The 17,471-nt window shown below is 52.8% G+C and overlaps 1 protein-coding gene and 1 non-coding gene across 2 annotated transcripts in view; both read right to left on the reverse strand.

Moving 5' to 3' along the window:
• Window positions 1-644: 644 nt before the first annotated feature.
• Window positions 645-715, reverse strand: TRNAA-UGC (transfer RNA alanine (anticodon UGC)). Its single transcript has one exon. It is a non-coding gene; the product is annotated as a tRNA-Ala (tRNA).
• Window positions 716-5,318: 4,603 nt separating this feature from the next.
• Window positions 5,319-17,471, reverse strand: part of LOC136993779 (olfactory receptor 6C4-like) — a 28,229-nt gene continuing 16,076 nt past the window's right edge. The window contains exons 4-8 of the mRNA XM_067308726.1: window positions 9,407-9,563; window positions 8,202-8,321; window positions 7,066-7,165; window positions 5,424-5,521; window positions 5,319-5,362 (exon numbers count right to left, since the gene is read on the reverse strand). Of these exons, the coding sequence (XP_067164827.1) occupies window positions 5,319-5,362; window positions 5,424-5,521; window positions 7,066-7,165; window positions 8,202-8,321; window positions 9,407-9,563 (519 nt within the window). The remainder of the gene's footprint in view (window positions 5,363-5,423; window positions 5,522-7,065; window positions 7,166-8,201; window positions 8,322-9,406; window positions 9,564-17,471) is intronic.

Here is a 17,471-nt window from a genome sequence, read left to right on the forward strand (position 1 = left end):
GTGCTTTTGCCTGCCTCTCCCTCTCCTGCTCCCTCTCCTGCTCCCACTCCCACCTCCCCAGCTGCTGAATCAGCTCCTGTCACCTGCAGTGACCCCAGGGCCTGCTCACCTGCTGCTGGCCAGGACCTGCTGGGACAGGAGTGACTCACCAGTGATGTCCCAGCTGGCACCTCCACCTGCCTCCCCTCTCCCCTCCTGCTGAGCTCTCACCTCCCATGGTCAGGTGCATCTGATGAGCCTGATGCCCTCACAGTGCCTGTCTGCCTGCCCAGGGCAATCCTGCTGCTGCAGCTGAAATAACCTCCCAGCCAGCATCCAGTCCTCTCACCTTCATGCATGCTACTGACTCTTGTCTCACAGGGCTGCCATCTCTCCTGAGATGCACTTGATGACCTCTCAGCTCCTGCCTGTTTGCCTACTGCTGGCCAATCAGGTTGTTGCAATAGTAGTGACATAAAGATGTCATTTCACCTGGGCAGGCTTTCTGATGATCTGCCTGGGCTCTTCCCACATGCGGAGCTCCACTTCCCACAGGACACCCTGTCAGAAGGCAAGCCTACACTTTCTGGAGAGGAGCAATGCACCCTGTTCCCAGCCTTCACCCTTGTTGGGGGGGAATGGAGATTCAGGACAAAAGCTTCCCCTGGAGATGCTGGGGATTGAACCCAGGACCTCCTGCATGCAAAGCAGGTGCTCTTCACTGAGCTACATCCCCTAAGAGCCTGCTGAGGGTTGGGACATACTCTTGTCCCATGATGTGCCTCTGACAAGCACAGCCCTGTTGGCCCCTGGTGCCCTGAGAGCCTCAGCAGAAAGCAGCATTTGAACCCTCCTGCTGGGCCACAGGCTGGGATGGGGGAAGTTGAGATTCCCTCTCAGCTGGGACTGGTCCTGGACCAGGGCTGCATCATGGAGTGCTGCCCCTTCAACATCTCTGCAGTTGATGGGGGCAGGAGGAGACTCTTGCTGCAGGTGCTGCTCCCATGCTCTGGCCCTCCCAGGGAGGGTCAATGGAGAGGAGCAAACCCCTTCCCTGAGTCACCTCTGCCACCCCGTGCAGCACTGCTGTGTGTGTGTCACACCTGTCTTCGATGCCAGCAGCAGGAGCAAATGGGGTGAGGGAAATGCCCTCCCCAGGATGATGTGCCCACAGCTCCAGTTGCCCCCCAGGGTGTGCATTGGAAGGGCCATGAAAGCAGGCAGAGCTGATCCTGGGCAGGGAGCTGCCCACAGCCCCTCACCTAGGTATTAGGCCTCCCTCTGCACTGCTCTGCCCACCAGCACCTGGCAGTGGACAAATGGCAGTGTCCCCTTCCCTGGGGCTGGGGACGTGCCTGGGATCAGGGACATTCCCATTCCCGCAGCACCGGGAACTGGACACTGGAGCTGCCCCAGGAGAGCACCAGGTGGGGGTCTCTGTGGCACAGCAGGTAGCGCATTCAGCTGTTAACTGAAAGGTTGGTGGTTCAAGCCCACCCAGGGACGTTGCCCTGTTGGTGGGGTGCCTGGGGGATTGTGCTGCCCAGCACCCTGGGTTTTGCTCACAGTCACCATGTCCCAGCTCTGGGACAGCAGATCTGCTGCTGGCTGGGACATGCATCCTGATGTGGGACGTCCTTTCTAGACCATGGGGGATGGCCAGAGAGGCTAGAGGGCAGCACAAAGGATGTACATGTGTCCTGTTGACCCTGAGCTGAGCTGACTTGTCCCATCCCCTTGCCTGATGGGAATGACAGAAGAGGAAAGAGTGTGAGTCAGTGCCAGGTGGTTGTGTCTGTACATCTCATTACTGAACGGGGAGAAGGGAGGGTGCAGTGCCATGGGGCAGGGAAAGATCCCAGCTGAGTGCCCGCTCCAGAGACTGTGTGGGGACGTGGGAGCGATTCACACATCTGCCTGATGTGCAGACAGCTCTGCCAGAGATCCCCCACCCTGTGGCAGGGTCAGTCCTTCATCTACCCCAAGCACAACATTGGGGTAGAGGACAGCGCTCTCCATCCAGGCTGTGCTTGATCCTTAGCCTGACTTGTTGGCTGGACAGATGCTGAGTCTGGAGACAGAGAGGGATGTCCTGGGTCGCAGTCGCAGCTGAGCTCCTGATGGGGGATCAGGGGTTCAGCAGCAGCAAGAGCTGCCAAGATGGCCAACGCAGTATGTGGGGCTGCAGGAGCAGGGCTTCTCCCTCCGTGCAGGGACAGGGGCTGCAAAGTGCTGCAGCTGGGCTGGGCAGGGCAGCCTGATGGGTGAGTACATTTGGGTAAGGAAAGGGTTTTTTTTGTGCCGTGAGCTGGTACTGAGGGGATAGAGAACACAAAAGCAAGTCTGTGTGCAATGTTCAGGAGAAGTTTTTTTTTTTTTAAAAAAAGACAATTTGGAGAGCAAAACTGACTGCCAGTCTTTGATCTGGGGCTGTTGTGAAGTCATGGTTTTACAGGCAGCTTTTAGCCTCCCTGCTAGACGTCAGGGGAGTCACTGCCTTTCTGCCGTGCCTTGCGCCCTTTCAGCAGGAAGGAGCTGATGCAGAGGGATGTTCAGTAGGGGTCCCAGACAGGTCCCTCTGTGCTCTTCCTCACACTGAAGTCCCTGCTCCCTGCACAGCTGGTTAAACAGCCCCCTCCCTGCCACTCGCATTCAGCGCTTCTCCCTCTACATCTGCTGGGCCAGGACGCCAAGGACAGACCCCACTCTGCACTCTGCTTTGTCTCTTGCCATACAAATCCCATCCTTTTCCACAAATCCAATCTTTCTCCCTCGCAGGCCAACTGCCCTTCAGAGGGCAAGGGCCAGGCTGCCTACTCACCCCTCCATCTCAGTCGGACATCTCCCATAGCAACACAAATGAGGGCAAGAAATGGCCATGGCTGGAGCAGGAACTTTTAATGCAACCCTACTGGGAGGTTTGGCAGGTCAGATCAAATGACCCCAAACACCCCTTAGGACCTCAGCTTTTACTCTCAGCATCAGTGTTCATGGCCTCACTTGAGCTTCCCCAACAGCTGGCAGCCCAACTATGGGCCTTTAATAAACACCAGGACTTCGCTTGGACCACAAGCCCCCTTCCTCATGGTTCCTTGCCTCTTACGGATGCTTCTGGAAAACAGCTCCAGAGGAAGCACTGGGGTTTCTTCAGATGAGTTCTCCAAAAGTACTCTTCTCTCTTCACTTGCCTTGCTTCAGCAAAAGGCACAGGAAAGGGAACCCTTCCCAGGGCTTCAGATCAGAGGAAAGACAAGAATCCCCTCCCCCATTACTCTGAAGTGATATTCCACCTGGAGGGCCACAGAAAAGAAACAGCAAAGATTATTACTGGCATCTGGTATTTTCCAGTGCGCAAAGGTCATTTCTCATCCTCCCTTCTGCCCCTTGTCTTGAGCCTTCCTGTCAGTGCTCTTATGCCCCTAAGCTAATACTGGCAGGTCCGCAAATTGCATATTTGCTCGGACCAATGAGCTAAATGATCACTGAGCTAAACAGAAACTGTCCATCTTCTATCCCTAAAAGGCCCAGAAGGTACATTCCCTCTAGAAACAGGGCCAAAGGGGAGGTGTTCTTCTGAGGTGTTTCCTGAGAATGCAGCAGTGACAAATGCATTGCAAAACTACAGCATGACCTGCACCTTTTAAAGCAAGGCTCAGACAAGGTCGGTCAGTGGCCAAATGAACATGCAGGAAGGGGTCTTTCATACTCACTGCCCATAGAACTGTGCTTTTCCACAAGTCCATATGGCACAAGGAGGACCTCAGTCAGTAGCACATACCTCTCCTGGCCACCTCTGGATTCTTGTAACCAGTTTCTCAGGTGGCGGCATGCCTTCAGCACTGCCCTTCCTCCTGCCTCGCTCCACCTTCCTTGAGCAGCTCCCTTGGATGCCTGGCAGCACGCTGAAAATACACATTGTGGGGAGGTGGTGTGAGCACAGGGGGAGTTTGGTCTCTGTCCTGTACTCACAAGCTGGGCAGAGACAGAGATCACCCCCAGCTGAAATGCCCAGGGCTGCATGATGTGCCCGCAGGAATGCTCAGCATGCCCAGATACAGGCTCTGTCTTGATGCGGCAAGGAGAGCAGCAGGGTCCTTTACAAAGACAGCCTCTAAGACACACGTCCTGGCTAATGTATTAAACACTGCTCAATGGTCCCAGCTACCGTGTGTTTTCGTATGGAAAACTGATTGTTCCTGGACACCCAGTGTCAAAGAAGGAGAAAGTGGTCAGGGGTGTAAAGGCATTCCTGCCATCAAGGGATCAGGAGTCACTGTGACATGTGATAAAAGACATTCAGAGCTGCTATGTATCTTGTGTCCAGAGGAAGCATCTCACCCAAACAAGCACAAGGGTCCAGGGTCACCCTCATCCATTCCTCCAAGGGTCTCACCTGCCATGAGGCGCTTTGCCCTCAGATTTCTTCCCCTTTCCTTTCTGCATAGTCGGAGCTGTAATTTTGGGTGGAGGATGCCTCCCTCTCAAGAGGAGGCACTGGGCAGGAAGATTTCCTATAAGCAGGAGACAAGAAAACACCTCAGGATAGAATTGCAGAGACCTTTTGAAAAGGAAGGATATGCAGATCTGATCAAGCCTGTGATAAAACTGTCAGGCCTCCAGCTGATTCCTTTTATGTCTTCTTTCCTGGGTGGTCTTTGGCCCTTCCAGACACTGGCTTCTCTCTTTCTTTTAGTTTTTACTGTGCAACATCATTTCTTGTGGTACTGTTTTTTCTGTTCTTTCGTGTTCTATCCTAGTCACATTATGAAAAAGGAGGCTTGCTGGGATGTATTGGTGAATGATCAGAGTCTCTCTGGGGGCAACAATTTCACACAAGGGGAGCACATCCTTGGATCTATCTACTGATCTCATATGCCTGCAGTTCCTCTGGTGACACAGCCAACCCAAAGGCAGTTTTGGGGATGTTTATGAGAAATTTGGAAAGAAAGGTAAGAACTCCTTGCTTTGAAAATGAAAGGAAGTCTTGGCATAGGTTACCAGACTTTGTACCATCTACGCAAGGTGACTCTTCCCATCAGTTGAAAACACACTGATTCCATGAAATAGCTCAGCCCCTCCATTACATACAGCTCCGGGCACAATTTAGGATTCACATTGCCCAAGGACAGTTCTCAGGTTTGCCTCTCTTCTGCACCAACGCCTCAAAAGGAAGAGCAGTTTGCAGTGCACGCCAGGGCACTGAGTCCCGTGCAAATGGGGGAAAGTTTAACTTGGAGGTATCAGCTGCAGGCGGGAGTGTTGGGCTGCCCCGAGGTCTTGTTCCCACAGGACTCACTTGAGATTTCCCATATTGGGTAAGCAGCATCACCTCTAGTGCCTCATGCTACCTGAGCCATCGCACTGTCACCTTGGCTCCAATGGCCTGCCAAAGAGGACAGAGGGAGAAGACACAAACCCCTGCCAGGAACCAGCTGCTTCATTACCTTTCTTGACACTGCACCCATCTTTTCCCATCTCTTGTTCCCATGTCGGCTTCACAGGTGCCACGGGTGGTTTTCTAGCTGTACCCTCAAACTTGTACCTGGAAATAGGAAAAAGACACCAGTCTAAAGGGAGGGCACCACACTTCCTTTGCCCCTTGGGTGAATAATGGGGACACAGGGGCATTTGGGAGCTACTGGGAAGTCCATCTTTTTCCAAAGCAGAATATGAAGAATACGCCAGATGCTGGAGGAGTGCAGTACCAAGCTGAGTGACATCGTGAAGACCTCCAGCACCTGGAGGGGCATGAGCTTCCTCATCAGGCCCTTTGAGAGCTTTCCTAGCCTTCCTATGAGAAAGCTCATTTGAACCCAGATCCTCTGTGCTGCCGTTGGGACCATCTCCCATCTCCCGTTCAATGTTCATGTCCAGGCACAACACAATAGTCTCCTTTCCTACAGCTTTCCAGCACCATTTCTAATTCCCGTCTCACCCTCCAAATCACTTGCAGGCCCTCCCAAGCTCATGTCCATCCATCTGTAAAAAGGAACCTCCATCTCCCAGACAAGTAATGGAACAAAACACTGAGCATGATGGGAGCCAGGACAGAGCTCGCCAAAACCCCACTGGGCACAGCCTTCACTTTGGCCTAGATAGGCCTCCCACAAAAAAACTTTTGACCCAGAAAACACATTCAGGACACATTTGATTCATGCAGGTCTCACAGAAGACATGAAAATGTCCCAAGCCAGCAACTAGTAGGGACCTGCACTTTGATGCACATTTCAAAGAGTTACTCTCAGATGAATTTCTGAGCAGCCTTCACAAGCACTGGCAACACAATGCTACCAAACATGCCACGAGAAGCTGCTCGCTTGGCCACCCAGGGGCTAAGAAGCAAACATACTCACTCAGGAAAGATGATGACATGACCAGAATGGGTCTGAGAAGCAGCGGTTTTGGTGCCTGAGAGGACTGAATCCCTCATCTCTGGCATCTGCAAGGTGACAGACACGTGTGAGGTGATGCTGAGAATATTATCTCAATGCTCAGAAAGGCAGCAAACTTTTCCACTGCTCAGAGAAGAAGCTGCCTCACTGAAATGCTGAATTTCTCCACTCCTCTAAACAGCCCCTCAGTTATGAAGCACAGAAGCTGGAGGGAAATAAATGAGAAAGGGTAAGAACACTGTCAGGCTTTTTGCAAGGCTGAGAATCCAGAGACTCAGTCAGGAGACTAGGTCTTTCCTAATGCAGAAGCTGATGGAGGCAAGCACATGAGAAGGCATTGCACTAGTTGGGATTCCTGGCAGCTGCGTTTTCCCTGCTGGCTTGATGTGGGGTTAACCCCACAGTCTCTCCTAACATTCAGACAACTGCCTCTGCACCATAGAGGAATGGAGAGGCAAAGCAGGTAACAACTGGGAAGGCCAAACCTCTGAGGTGTGTTCAAGGGGCAGCTGCTCTGGGACCCACTGCAACAAAGGCTGGAGAAAAGGCCCTGGCCCAGAGAATGGACTGAAAAGACATCACGGACTAGGACAGAAGGAAGAGACAGAGCTGGGAAGCAGCGCTGGCCTACAGCCTGCTTGCATCTCTGCCTTAACCCTCGAGGGGCTCACCTCAGCCTGCTTTCACATCTCACCTTTCCAGCGGCACCTGAAAGACCAGCATGAAGGACAGGGCTGCACTAGAGACCTGGGCAAGGACATTGGGCTCAAATGATTCTCTCTGGGACACACTCGCTGCGAGCAGATGCACACATTAGGACAGAAAGACCCTCTTCATGCTGGTGACACTCCAGGCACTGGGAAGAGCTGGTCAGCACAACTAGACCAACATAGCAACAGCAGCAACAGGGGGCTGGTCCCATATGGGCCTTGGTCTGCCTGGGCCTCTGCTTCCTGCCCAGAGAGTGGGGTCAGCAATGATCCCTGCAAAAACAAACCTACACAGACACAGACCTAGAAACGCTACAGAGCAAGAGCATGAGAGTGATAAATATTCTGACCAGCTGCCATTTGGGAGAGATGAAACACACTCAGGCCCTCCAGCTGCAAAGAGAGAGGACTGAGGTCAACAGAGATTTCACAGCGATGTCTGACATCCCCACTGGTCCAGGCAAGGGGAGGAGGGATCCATTACGATTCCTCACCACACCAGAGCTCAAGGGCATCCCATGAAGGGATCAGGCTGAGCTTCCAAAGGGACACACAGAAATATTGCTACACAGCTTAAGGGCAAAATGCTGAACTCACTGCCTTACCATCCTAGGCACAGCCAAAGGACACATGGGTTCAAATGTCATCACTAAAGGGCACTAAACCATGGCTTTCTGGAAGGAGGGAGGTCTATTGGGAAAAAACACACAAGACCTGCCCTTTCCTTGGACTTTTTTCCCTCAGCACATGGAAACACGCTCCCGGGCTGGATGAATCTTTGGGTGGACCCAGCACAGTAATTCCCGGGGTCTTCTTTGTTGCCAAATCCTCTGAATGCTCAAGACAAACTGTCTAGGGAGCTGGCACTACTCTAGGCCAGGACCATCCATGTGCCTAAACAGGTCATGGCAGGCTAATAGAACTGCAGTCACTCGTGATTTAAAAAAGGACTACAAGTAGTGCTGGAGAAATGGAAAACTTACCCCAAGAAGAACTTCTACCAGCTGCTCCGTCCCATTCAGCCTTCTCAGAAAGTCTCTGTAAAATCTCATTTTCACATCTACTCCTTGAATAACAAGCATGCCAATGTCCTTCAACGCAAGGGCAACATTCTTCCCACTCTCCAGGCAGCGGGAGAAAAGACGCATGGTCTCTTCCATGCAAGCCTCCACTGTTTTCTGAGGAACAAAGATGTCTGAGGCTATGTGAGCATACTTCAGGGGCTCGGAGAGCTTATGACCTAGGAAGCAGAAAAAGAGGAACACAGTCACTAGCGGAGCAGTTCAGCAGGCTAAAACAGAGCGTCGGCAGCTTTGAGGTCTTCAAGCAAGACACTGCTACAGAGCTGTCTTCTTTAACATCTGGTAAAGCTCCTGAAGGAATCTCATGTCATCTCTCCCTAGGAGAAGTTCAAAGCATTCTGCAAACGGATGTGCCAAGTGTACAGCAATGCTTTCTTCCCTACAGAGATCAAAAGAATGGGCCCTAGCCATCTCGTATGAACATGAGGCACGATGACAGGACAAGGAGAGGAGAAAGGGGGCCAGTTCCCAAGAAGGCAGAGTGGGTGCCAGGTACTTGTGCTCACACTCCGTGCATTCCAGGTTGGGAGACATTTAGCTGTGCCACATCACATGGTGAAAGACAGAAGGGAAACACAAGCATTGCACTACACCCCTTCAGATCCTTCCAGCCACCCCCAGCACCCTCAGAACAGCACAGCAAACACCCCTGCTTTTGGCCCAGCTCCAAGAAGTGCCACACTGATGTTGACATCACAGAGAACATGTGGAGTCCTTTGAAAGGAAAGACCCACTGCAAACACAACTCGGACCTCCTGCTGCCCCACAGGCATCACCGATGTCCACTACAGATGCAGGGCTCACAGGGATGATCAGCAATCACAGCAAAGATGGCCTCTGATGGGTTTTCATACACACTATTGTCCCCATCTCCATTTCAAGGCTCTCTACAGTTGCCTTTGACCTACTTCAAAGTAGAAGGAGAATGGAAGAGCCAGCATGAATGCCCTTATTCAACTTTACAAGCTCCAGTGTGGCATAAACATGGCCCACTGTTTTTAAATCAATTTGATGAGAAGCAGCAGCCCCAATACATCTGGCATGTAGCCAGCTGTTAAACAAGTCACGGAGAGAGGGAGCATAATTGTAATGTGCATTATGATGACATGATAATTAAAAATTGAAGCTGTTCTCAGGACCTGGGGAAGCAATTCTAGGTTTCTAACAGTCACCGCTGAACAGCAGTTATGCACACCCCAAAGATGTCCTAAGGCAAAGCAAAAGTTTCAGCCTGTCTTCTTACCAGGAGCATAGGCCTTATCATAGGTGAGGCCGTGAACCTCTGCAATAGTCTTCGAAAGACGGAACACGGGTCTGCGAACAGTCAGGAAACCATGCTTCCCAACACCAACTCGTTCAGTTACAACACCGAAGGTCCCAAGCCGAATAACTCTCACTCCCTGAAAACACAAAGCAAGAGAAGAATTATGAGACTGGTAGGTGGACAGGCTGGTGACTTGTCAGCGCATGGGGATGGTGCTCAGTGCCCTGCCTTCTCCTGCCATGCAAAAGGAACAGATGAAGCACTCAGAAAAGCTTTGGAGAAGCCTTGGAGAAGTTCTTCTGAAGAACTTTCCAGATGTTTTCATCCCCCTCCCCTTCACCCTCTCAAAAATACAAGTCAAAGCAGAGAAATCATCCCTCAGATCCAGAAGATCCAGAAGAAGGCTTTCCTGGGCAGGCCCACGATGACAGACCCACCTGGTTCAGCATCAGCTGCCATACAATGTAGTCAGACACACCTTCCCAGACAGCAACGGTCTCTGGAAAATAAGACACGTCATGCTCTGGGGGGGCCAGCTCACAGCCGTTCAGCACGTGCCTAGCCAAGGAGATGACAAGTGCAAGCATATTCAAACTGCATTCCCCTCCCCAAACACACCCCATCCCTGACAGGGGCTCAGCAGCTGAGGTGGGCACTGCCTTGAGGCTACAACCTTTATCTGCCCCCACGAGGGGTCTGCAGCTGAAACAGAGGCATAAGGACATGCAGATCCTACCACGGGACATCCACAATGTGTCCCTGAGCTCAAAGCCTGCAGGAAGGAATTAGAGGCAGTGCTCGGGGTCCCAGACAGAAAGTCTTGCTGAGCTGAGGAAAAGCAGAAAGTGTCTCCTTTCCTTCCAGAAGCAGCTCTCACAGGGTGAACCCCCTCCCTAGGGACACTGGCAAAGGATTTTCACCCAGTGAGAGGACGGTGCTGTGCCCATGGCAATCTGGGGGCTCAGGGCATCCCCCAGAATCTCCCCTGCAGGGCCAGTTTCCCCCTATGGGATCTCTGCACACACAGGCTCTGCACAGCCACCGGAGCAGCTCCAGCTCCTTCCCCCGCCAGGAGCTCGGGTGGGCAATGCCCACTGCGAGGCCAGCAGTGACCCTTGGGGCAGGGACTTCTGCCCAGGGTGCCCTGGGACAGCAGGGGCAGCATCAGGGCGAGGATCCAGGAGTCCTGGTGGCCACACTGGCACCTGAGCCAGAGGGGACCATCAGTGGAGGATCTGGCTGCAGCCCCCAGCCCTGTCCACCCTCCCCCTGGCCCAGGGTTTCCACAGCCATGTTCAGAGTTAATGGTCTCTGCAACAGCTCCCGGGAAGGAGATCCTGAAGGCCTTACCATGGGTGGGGAGCGTTGGCACCACCTGCCCATGCCGTGTCCCATGACCAGTGTCCCAGAGCTCCATCTTTGTCCTCCTCGCCCTGGGTCACCCCGCAGCAGGAGGTGATGAGGAAACAGCTCCTCTCCTCCTCCTCCTCCACACGTCACTGCAGCCCCGCTCTGCCCCAGCCTCCCCTTGCCGGCTCCCGCTCAGGGTTGGTGGCTCCTCGCAGCAGAGTGGTGCCGAGAGCAGCCCCAGTGCCTGGGCTCCCCTGGCCTCGCCGCGACGTGTGGGGAGAGGCCAGGGCCGCGCGGGAGAGAGCAGCTGTTGCCATGACACGGGATGTTCCCTGTGACCACAGCCCGTGTCACAGAGGGGGCATGGCCCCCCTCGCCCCAGTGCCCTGGCCAGGGCTGGCCCTGCAGCAGGCAGGGGCTGCACGGGGCGGTCGGGGGCTGCCCTGCCCCCACGCAGGCTGGGCCGCAGGGAGAACCCCGCCGGGGGTCCCGGCCGGGCTGGGCACTGCGGCTGTGCTCACCCGGCCATGGCCCCCATGCGGGAAACCTGGCTGCGAGGGAGGGCAGCGGGCACTGCACCGCACTCGCCCCATGGCGACACAGCGCAGGTGGCTGCTGCCACCGGGGAGGAAGCGCGGACAACTGACCGCACCAAAACGCCCAGCAATGACTTGGCAGCAACCAAAACCTTCTTCTGCGCGATTGAACCAGTGGGTCCTTCCCTTGCCAGTGAGCTTCTCCAGAAAACTTGCAGGGAACTGATGTTCAGCACCGTTAACCTGCAGACGTGTTTGAGACCTAGTGACTGTGGCACCTCAGGGCCTGGCGTGGACGGGGACTGAACAGGGGAAGAGGCAGCGCCAGCAGAGCTGCAGGCACCAGCTCACTAAACACATGAGGATCACACACTGCTCTGCCTGCACTGCTCTCACACCTGCACCAGCTATTGGCCTCCTCACACCAGCCCACAAACACTTAAACCAGCAAAACTGGAAGAGCGCAGGGACCCTGAAGCCACATGTGGGGCTGACCCTCACAGAGGCAGGCAGCAGCTGCAGGGACTTGGCAGCAGGTTAAACGCAAGCTCTGAAGATTTCACAAAGATGCCGCAAGAACCATCTCCAAGAAACAAGAGACACTCAGAGGCGTTGCACAGACCTCTGCTCTGAACACACTCAAATCTAGGGTAGAAATGTCTAAGGAGGTGAGGAAATAAAAGATGGAAAAGCAACTCATACACCCACTTAAGTAACTTAATCTTAAAGCAGGGCTCAGCAACCAGGTCTGAAAAAACTTCTCAGCCGCACACTTCCCCACTCAGCAGAAGGCAAGAAGCAAAGTATTAGATCAGCTAAGGCAAAGAGGAAGTCTTGGGAAACTTCTACTTCAGGAACAGAGAGCAAAAGCACTTTCTAAGGGTTTTTTCTATGTCCTTTCAAAAAGAATAGGACACTGGAAGGGTACTTTGGTCTTTTTTCAAAAAAATATTTCCGTTTCCACTGTTACAGTCCCAAACCCAGCTGGTGCCGTCACTGGCCTGACAGGAGAAGGGGCACAAGAGCTGGGGGCTCCTGCGGGGCTGGAGGCGGCCCAGGCCGGGCCGGGCCGGGCCTTCCCCAGCAGCTGCTTGCACACACCGGGCCGCGGCACCTCCGGCTGCCCCTGCGCGCACAGCCGCTCGCTCTGCCCAGCCCGCGGCCCTTGGCCCTCGGCCCCGGCACGGCAGCTCCCAGCGCTGCGGCTCGAGGCTCCGGGCGGCCCCGCACCGGGAGACTCTGCCCCGCGCGGCACCAGCCGCCTCTCGCCCCCTCCCTCCCCGCAGGGCCCGGGCAGCCCTGGCCCCGCCCCCGCCCCGCCCCTCGCCGCCCTCCTCTGCACCAGTGCGCATGCTCTGCGGGAGGAGGCAGCACTTCCGGCCCCCTGGGGGCGGGGCCTGTGTGTCCATGGCCACCACCCCGCCCCCGCCGGCCCCGCCCCCGCCGGCCCCCGCCGCGGCGCTGCTGTCGAGGCCGCGGAGAAGCAGCTGCGGCAGCGGCGGGTGTTGGCGGCTGCTGCGCAGGGAGCCCGGAGCGACTCTGCGGCCCGGCGTGTGCTCGTGTGCACGGAGCCTGCGGCGGCTGCTGCCGGCCGGGGCGGGGGCCGGGGCCGGGGCCGAGGGCGGTGAGCGAGGGGGAGCGGCGCCGGGCTGGCCCTGGGCTGCGGGAGTTGTGCTGCAGGGGAGCGTCAGCGGGGAAATGCTGCTGCCGGGGCGCTGCTGCCACAGGGCCCCGCTCTGCCCCGGGGCCTGGGCGAGTCTGCGCCAGGGGACAGGACAGGATGGGCCGGGCCGGGCCGGGCTGGGAGAGAAAGCTCTGCACTGTGGGTGGGGGCAGGTGCTGCCTGTGAGCACCCCGGGGACACAGAGGGGTGTTTCCAGCCCGCGCTGCCGCCCGGCAGGTGCAGAGGAGCCCTGAGCTGTGCGAGCTCCATCACTAGTGAAACCGCAGGCAGCAGGTGAGGAGGGAGAGGAGCAGAGAAGCTGCTTTCTGTGCTCCTGCTGCCCCTGGATGTCCTCCCGTGGTGGAAAGCTGCAACGCTCTGGGTGCGGGTGGGGAAAGTGGTGGGGGAAGTCGATAGGCCTGAGCTGCTGTTGTGCTGTGCCGGGGAAGTGCAGCATTCAGTTTTCTTGACTAACCTGTGGAAATTGGACTTGTTTTCTTCAGCTTTCAGTTATGAACATTAGGAAGGTGTCATGTCCAGGGATGGGGAGAAAAGAGGGCTGTGAAAAAAGCAGGGCCTGAGCTTAGGTAAGTCTTTGCAGAGTTTGGGTGCTTTTTTGATAGCTTCCTTTCTTCGTGCAGTTGCTAAGGAGGAAAGTAAAAGGATGCCACAAATGGGCACTGTCTTCGCTAGACCAAGGAGACAGACTTCAGTTCACCCTTGCATGGAGAGCGTTTTCGAAGGATTTACAGGTTAGGTCCCACTTTTTCAGTTCGTTTCCAATATTCCTCGACACCAGTGTCCTCATTCCTTTCTCCCAGGCCCTTGGTTGGACCTAAATGGTAAAGCCAGAGCGTAACTCTCTCATGGAGGTCTGCATTGCTGTTGGAGACAGAGGTATCTAAGCATAGATTGATTTTTTTTTTTCTTTGCTTCTGCCTTCTGTCCATCCATGTTCCCTGGCTCTGGCTGCTTTAGCAAATCCAAGCTTTCCCCATTCATTTCTGAATTATGAAGAGAAAATGGATCTTCCTGTGTGATCAAACTACTTCTAACCCACCAAGTGCTTGATAAAGACGGACAGAACAAGAGCCTCATGGATGGTGAGTGCTCTGCTGCAGCTGGAGCAGGTTGTGCTTCTGTTTAAGAGCAGGTATTGTTACTGTAGCCAGGTATTTAAACTGTGGTTCTCTCTGAATGTCGCATTGAGAAGGTTGAAGTGTTCTTTCTCTCTGCTGGAAAGCTGTTGTGTGCAAGCTGTGACTGAAGACAACTCGACTGAAACTCATGTTGTGCTAAAAGTTGAGCTGGAGGACACAGAAATCTTCTGCCCCCTTGAGTTTTACCTTCTGAAATTCCAAAACATTCTGAATGAGAATGTATTTTAGTAGGAAGAGATTTGTATTTACCATCTGCGCCCCAATATTTTCTGCTTGACGTTAGTAGTAAATTGACAGCAATTATTCCGTGTGTTCAGTGAAAGGTGTGCTTAAGAATCTCAGTTCTGCTGTAGGAAGTTTTTGTGCACCTGACACAAAGGGGAGATGGTCCAGTAGTGATGGTAGCAGCTGGGTTTGGGAGCAAAAGATTTGACAAGAAGTGATTTTTTGTTGAACGCAGATTGCAGAATCCTTACAGTGTTGCCTAGTCTTTTTGAAAGCAACTAGAAGAAACCTTAGAAACTGCTTTCAGTCTCTGTTTGTGAAGCAGAACTACTTGCAAGACTCCATCTTTGCATCAGCTGACGAAATCTTTCACCTGACTATTGCCTTGTGCCTGGTGAGGAAGTGTGCAGCTGAGACTTACTGAAAGACCTTAGATCCTGAGCCCTGCTTTAGCAGGATGTTATTTCAGTGAGTGTCTGAGCTGCTTTTCTGTCTTTTCTTTCCTGTCCTAGGTGGACTCTTCTTTTTCTGGAGCTTGCAGAGGTAGTGATTTACATGTTTGCTTATGATCTGAGATGGCTCAGTAACCTTTAGTGTGTTGCTTTCCTTGAGGAAGGCAGCAAGCTTTACGTCTAGGCCGGGGCAGTATGCTGTTGCTAGTAACACCAGCCATCTTGGGTGCTGGACGGGGGTGTTACTGGAAGGCCTGTGAGAAAGAGGCCGAGGATGCAGTGGTGGGAGAAGTAGCTGTGTGTGAGCGGGCTGTTGCCTGGGCGAGGTGTGTGGGGTTGCTGAGATGCTGCAGTGGTGGCAGTAGCTGCTGCTGGAGAGACCTTCCTGTGTTTCTGTGGAGATGATCCGGGATGTGCTTGGAGGGGAGAACTTTGAGAGCTGAAAGGTAATGTTGGGAGTCAGGGCCCTGTGCAGGGCACTCGGTCTCTGAGAGACTTGCCTGTGGCTGCACAATGCTGTTTTTTCCTCAGCATTGAGCCAAGAGTGAAGGACCCTGGCCAGAGTCAGGGAAGGAAGAGAAAATCAGGAGTTACCCATTATTCAAGTAATTAATATGCCTTATTGTTCTTAGGTGTCATGTACTTTGGAAAACTCTGCTTCTCCTAAATCATTGTTACTGTAAGTGTGTGTTTTTTCATCCATTCTTTTCTCTTTGTGACTGTCTGTGCAGCCAGGGGCCCGAGGAGGTATCGTGGGGGCTAGCCCTAGGCATGATATTGCCTGTGCTTGGTGAATATGACAGGATACGCTATTGCCAGCAGGAGGGATCCGAAATCAGCAGAGTGCCCTGGACTCCAGGCATTGTTGTCCGGTTGTGTTCCTCTCCCCATGGGCAGCACAGAGAGCATTTCAGCTGAAAGTCCAAGATCTTTAGGTCGAGGAAGTCTAAATCAGCCAGAGCATTTATGCTAATATAGCTTCTGTCGGAAGCTGTAGAATAAAACAAGTGGCTTTGTAAGGTTTTTGTGAAAGGTAAGATGTATGTTAAAAGTGCATGGGAGTGCCTTTAGTGTGCCAGTGGCTTTCTTAGGTGTAGTCTTATCTCTGTTCTCATAGGAGTGATCCTTGCAGTGTCTGGCTGTTTTCAGTAACACCAGATAATAATTTCCCTGTGCACCCTTAGGTGCCCTTTACTTAATTTAATGTTGAGTATAGACAAGACTCTTAAATAATCCCTTTGTAACTGTGTGGGTTTGGGGGTATTTTTTGTTTTGTTTTCTTCTGTATCCAGCAGTTCGTTCGAATGTCATGTGTATATACTTAACTGTTGTCCCAATGAGCTTTTTTTTTCTTGTTTGTTCCTTAAATAATAGCTCACAAGTACTTTTTCTATATGGCTGTCACATTACTATGCGAATTTATGAGTTTTGTAATTATTTCTGAGTAGGTCCTGGAATTTGGAGAAAGCTTGTTTTGTGTTGCAAAATGACAAGCTCTGCTTGTGACCTGGGACCAGCATATGTTATTACAAAATGACTGATGAGGGCAAGTGTGGAGTCTTGGATTTGAAACTCTAGGGAATTCCCTGCTTCATTTCTCAGAAACTTTCACATATTTGAAGGGCCTGTTTGTCAGAGTTCAGACTTCGTACTCAGCCAGTCAGTATTAGGAAGTTGTCTGCATTATCACCCAGCCCCATACATTTAATTGTCCTTGAAAGTTGACTCGTGGTTCTTCTCTTAACACCTTCCCATCTTTCAGTGCAGGTATTGAGGGTGGTGATACTTGGGGCCCCGGGTGGTCTCAGAGAAATGATCTGGTCAGGTGCAGAGTCTCTATTACCATACTGGATTGAATGCTTTTAAAGCACAATGAATGTGGGATACCATGAGTGTCCATTGTAGGTCTCCCCCCGAAAAGGTGGATCTTTGGTGACAATTAAAATACTCATTTTTGGAGGAGAAGGGATGTATATACAGACACCTTCAATGTCTGTGTATTTGCTTGGTCTTCAGAGTTTGTGTGGTTTTAATGATACTCCTTTCCAAAAGTGAATAGTCACCCTCCTGACTAGCCTCTAAAATGCAAGTGAGCATCTTTAAGACTTCCATTTGTAACTTGGTGTGCTGGTCTTTAGTTTGAGTGAGCTAACTGTGCTTGGATGCAAGTATGGCTGGAAATGTTCCTGTTTTCCCTTGCAGGATAACACTTGGCTCTCAGTATTCCTCACCGGTAGATCACCAAGCCCTTTAGAGAGGAGGTGCTGGTGGTTTCCCCATTTTCCAACTAGTGAAACTGATGCAGAGAAAGAAAAGGGCTCTTGCCATGTGTTGATGGAAGAAAGTGGGAAAGGACTCCAGCCCTTCCTTCTCTTCCAGTCTTGCTGCTCCAAAAGGGTGGTGCTGCAAGCTGACATGCTGTTTTCCCTTGTTCATGTGTGCAACGGAAGTTGCAGCTACATTCAGCTTTGCAAAAGCCTTTCTTAACCAGGAGGTGGATTCATCAGAACTGAATGTGACAACATTGAAACAGCTCATTTCTGTCTTTCTCTGCTTCTCTCAGGCATTACAGTCCAGCAGAAAACGCCCATGAACAGGGCCAACCAGTGAAGCAAGCCAGTTCAGAGGTAACTTGCGTTGTTTATTATATCCTTTTTA

This window comes from Apteryx mantelli, chromosome 20 (assembly GCF_036417845.1).
Source record: "Apteryx mantelli isolate bAptMan1 chromosome 20, bAptMan1.hap1, whole genome shotgun sequence".
Classification (NCBI taxonomy): Eukaryota; Metazoa; Chordata; class Aves; order Apterygiformes; family Apterygidae; genus Apteryx; species Apteryx mantelli.